We start from the raw sequence: 4,800 nt of genomic DNA on the forward strand, positions 1-4,800 counted from the left end.
TTTCTCTGTTTGATTCAAGGTCTCGAAGGTTGAAATCTCAGGTTGCTGTGGAAACAGCTGCTGTGCTGTGATGAAGGTTCACTAAAGCTGCTGTGTCACTGAGATCATGAAATACGGGAAAAAAAAACGTTTCTTAATTTAAAAAAAGTTCAGGTTTTGCAGCCGTGTCTTGAGTCATCCCTCCTTGCTGCCAGTGAGTCAAACCTTCATGTTTTCATTGAAACACTTTTTAATCAGCGGTTCCTCCCACCACCTGCAGGTCTRGGACCTTAACAAGCCACACTTCTTCTCTAACCCCTCACTTGTTTGCTGGTCTTTTATTTTACACACAAACTGCACAATTTGCCGTCACAGAACAAAAACTGAACTGAAAACGAGTGAAAAATCAACCCGAGTCCAAAGAAAAACACGAGAAGTAACAGAAACTTACTGATGGAGACAGAAACGATAATGCAACAAAAATGATGCTTGAAAGCAAAAGTTAAGGGCATCTGGAGTGGTTTAACACGTGTACAGGACTAATTAACCCTTAAATAATGAGTTTAATGATAGGCATGAAGGTCAGTTTGAATCAAAAAACATAGTTTTGCTCCTGATGTGAATCTGTTGCATCTCAAACACRTCTGTGCTTAAAAAGATGTAAATAATCGACACATAGAACAAAAAAGCAGCTGTAAATCAGTTCATGCTCAAACAAACTGTGTGAAATCATTTCAGGTAATTGATTGAAAGATAAAAACTCTGTTTTCTAGTCCTCCTCCTTCTCACGTCTCTGTTAACACTACTTATCTTGTTCACCTTTGTCTCGCTGCATCTGCAGACATTTTCACGGCCTTTATATTATGCTAATCAAAGCATCCTGCACCACATAGTGTCTCTTATTTCTCCCATTCTCCTGTTGCTGAGCAACTGTTGCTTCTTGTCTTCCTCCTTTTATTTCTTCCTCACTTCATGTTTTTTTTTTATTGATCGCATTTTCTTCTTCTTTACGCGTTTGAAACCAACAAAAATGCAGGTTAAACTCAAGTTTCGTTTGGGGATTTTGTTTTCAATGAACATAAATTGTTACTTTGTAATAACAGTTAAAATGTGCACACAGAGTTTTATAAACGCATGTTGACCACTTGTTTATTGTGCAGCCATTGTTGTCTCTGCAGAGGTCACCTCAGGACAGCTGGCCGCGTGCAGCTGTTGTCAAACTTTCACTCCATCATTTGCAAAGAGAAGCCAGCGAGGCTGAAATAAGTGCTGCAGCTCATCTGCTGCACCACACAATGCATCTCTTTACATCAAAACGGATGTTTTGCATCAAATGCATCTTTTAAATAAACCAGGCTCAGCTGGACATGATGCACACTCACAGACTTGTGCAGAAACATTAAATTTTATCTGTTTTTAACAWGAAATGTGCAAAAATTTGATTTGATTCACATTTTTTTGTTGGTRAAATGTGGAGATTTGTCCCCAAACAGCTGCATCATTACGATTTTATGAGGCAGTGAACGCCACATTGGCAGGATGGAGGGTGTTACTGCTCAAACTAAAAAACCCCAAATATTTTTACACGTCTGCTAATGAGGGCTGGAAGAAAGCAGGAGCTGAGCCTCTGAGAGGCTTGTGGAAACGYGGGGACAACACTTACAGCCTTTAAMTGAGATCAAGACACCAGAGTGGAAATGGAGAGTCTGCAGAAGTGTGCTCATGTGAACCTCGTTTCATAAAAAAAAGATTTTAAAGCAAAAACCATTTGCAAGAAACTAAAAGAGAGCTGAGAATAGAGATTCAACATTTCTTTTGACCTTTATGAAAACATTTCTTGCAGTTTTGAAATGTTATGTGCTCAAATCCTCCACTTTTACTTCACTGGGCTTCTTCTCCGAACCCTTAAAGGGACAGTTCGGTCATTTTTGAAGGGGATGTTTAAAACAGTTTATAAAAGCAAAGGAAAACTTTGTTTGGTTAGCCTTTAGCTTAGCAGAAGAACCCTTTTAAAAATGACCGAACTATCCAGAGCCGGCTCTTGGCATAGGCGAACTAGGCGGTTGCCTAGAGCGCCATCTGCTGGAGGGGGCGCCAAACTGCAGAAGAAAAAAGTAATTATTTGTAATCTCTGGTTGTAACTCTGCTCAGCGCCCCCTTTCAATTAGCTTTTTCTTAAAAAACTATAATGAAGTATTACAGGAAAAATAAACTACTCTACCCATAAAATTTTTTCTCTCCCCAATGCAGCGATTGACCCCACCCTCTCTCTCATTTGATTGACGTTGCACTGACTCGTCCTGCTCYGACACTCTGACGGGGGAGGGGCTAGTAGTGCCTCTCAGGTAGCGGTTCATGTTGACAAACTCAATAACAACAAGTCTGTATTTTGTTGTCCCGTACATGTCAACCTCTTCGGTCGTTTACCTGGATAAAAAGCTTCAAAAATCCGTAAATTTTTGCAAAAATTTCCTGCGAAGCAGGAGGAAAGGAGTGCGGAAAAAGTTCAAAACTTATTTCTACTGGCAGAACAGGTTGGAAGCTGGCTATTTAATGTTTTTTATTGTTTTTTTAAATCATCCTACAGGCTCTGACATGTTGATAAATTTGAAAATGATGTTTTGAAAAAATCCGTAAGACTTGAAAAAAACCCGTCCGTATACCTGCAAAATGACGTAAAATCCTTATAACTTACGGACAGTCTGTACAAGTTGACATTCATGTTGTTATTTATTTGCTTTCTGGGAAAGCAAATAAATCTAAGTTTACCACAGTACCTTACACTGTCAAACTTGTTTTTAGAGGTTCAAATTGGGGTGGGTGGGACATAGGAGGGGGGGGGGGTTGCGCTTCAACTTGCCTAGGGCACCAAAATGGCTAAAGCCAGCACTGGAACTATCCTTTTAGCTTTGTCTCAGTGAGGCCGCAGCTGTGTGGAAGCCCAGGAGGAAACAAATATTCATGCAGAACTGTAAAATTTTATGCTCATTTGCATCTGCAGAGCGCGGTCAAGCTGCAGCGTGTCAGYGCCAGCTTTAATCAGCTCCACATGCTTTTCTGACCTTTACTCCACCTTCCAGCAACGTGCGGGGGGGTTCTGCAACCATATGTTTGGGATGGAGACCCCTGTAGGGTTAAATCTGCTGAAAAACACCAAATKATTCATATGAATAAGTCAAAAGGAGTCCTGACCTTATGCCGTTTGTCCGCAGGTTCTTCTTATTACGACAACGTGAGGCCGCTGGCGTATCCCGACTCCGACGCTGTTCTCATCTGTTTCGACATCAGCCGGCCCGAGACGTTGGACAGCGTCATCAAGAAGGTTGTTCTTATTTATGTGTCTGTTCCCCAAAAGGTTTCAGAAACCGTCGTGCAAACTGATGGGCTTTAAAGCTCCTGATTCAAGATGGCCGCCACAACCAGCTGAGCTTAAAAACACAAAAATGACAATAAGTCCGTCAGTTCTACAGGTGTTTAAATTAGGTGCATTCATTCTTCACAGTTAAACACATCAGTGTCTAAAACCTGTGATGCAGGAGAATAAACCACAGGAAAAAGAAAAATCTTTATTTTTGTTCTGATTCAGTCCATCGACTCAGATTTTCCGTGCCGCGCTGCTTTTCACGGTGCAACAATGGAGTAAATCAGTGCGGAGGCTGAAGCCTCTCGTTCTTCTCCCCCTTTCATCAAAATGTCTGCGGACTCTTGACCTGCATCCCTGCAAGAAGGAAAAGGTCGACGTGAAGAAAGAAAAGAGAGGCTTTCAGCCGAGGAGGCTCGAGAGGAAAATGCAAATAAGTCGCCTTATCGGCGGAGCTGAGCCGTCGGAGTCTCTGCAGAAGTTTTATGATTAAATTAGAGTTTTATGCGGAACGACTGAGTGCAGCAGCTAACGTGGCTAATTATCGCTCGCTGCTGAAGAGATTGTTTTTACTCATTTCTTTTTGTCTTATAAACTAAAGGAAAGTCAAATTAATCATTGGATGAACGTGAACTGTTTAAAGCAATTCAAAATGGCCGCCACCACCAACTGACCTTAGAAAACACAAATAGTCTAAAGTGCCTGTAACATCAAATTTTTGTAATAAAAATTAAATAATTTTTGCAAAGATAACATTAATAATATATTGTGAAAAAAAAACACTGCTGAGATGAACAGGTGTTCAGATGTTCACGTGAGGCAACAGGAAGTGATGTCATAAGTCTAAACTCGAACAGAGCATTGATAAAATGGCCGACAACACAGAGTGTAGAGAAGAATCTGATGTTTCTTTAGATTGAGATTAGGTAGAGATTAAGAAAAGTCAGAGATTATTATTATTTTAATAAACAAAGATSAAAGAGTTTCTTTTCTTAAAGAGTTCCCCTTTGATGTCACTTCCTGTTTCACTTTGTCTGAGCCAAGTTCAAAAGAAAATATACCAGTTATGTGACAAAATGGGTAAAATCCCATTTTATGCCAACTCTCTTAAATATAAGGATGTTTTCTTTGATCTTTTGTATTTGAGGGATATATTTGTCACACACTCTAATGTAWAATGAGCTAAAACTTGTTGGTCTGTTAGTAAAATATCCCACGAACCAATAAATGGATCTTTATTAACCACATCCTGTGCATCTACAACTTATTATTTGGAGTCACCCCAATTAACAGATGAATGATATCAAACACAAATACGACTGTAGCTGCGTTTCCACTGACCATGAAAATGTGCAAATTAGAATTTCGAAAATAAATTTTCTCAATGGAAACAGGTCAATTTTGAAAAAAATTACATTACGTTTTTCGACAAAATGTTTTTGCACTAGGATGAGGTGGTT

At 39.8% G+C, this 4,800-nt stretch overlaps 1 protein-coding gene across 1 annotated transcript in view; it reads left to right on the top strand.

Annotated features, from left to right (window-relative positions):
• The window catches only part of rnd2 (Rho family GTPase 2), a 45,822-nt gene that overhangs the window by 32,103 nt on the left and 8,919 nt on the right, over window positions 1–4,800 (top strand). The window contains exon 3 of the mRNA XM_014022730.1: window positions 3,192–3,301. Within this exon, the coding sequence (XP_013878184.1) occupies window positions 3,192–3,301 (110 nt within the window). The remainder of the gene's footprint in view (window positions 1–3,191; window positions 3,302–4,800) is intronic.

This window comes from Austrofundulus limnaeus, unplaced genomic scaffold (genome assembly GCF_001266775.1).
Source record: "Austrofundulus limnaeus strain Quisiro unplaced genomic scaffold, Austrofundulus_limnaeus-1.0 Scaffold4, whole genome shotgun sequence".
NCBI lineage: Eukaryota > Metazoa > Chordata > Actinopteri > Cyprinodontiformes > Rivulidae > Austrofundulus > Austrofundulus limnaeus.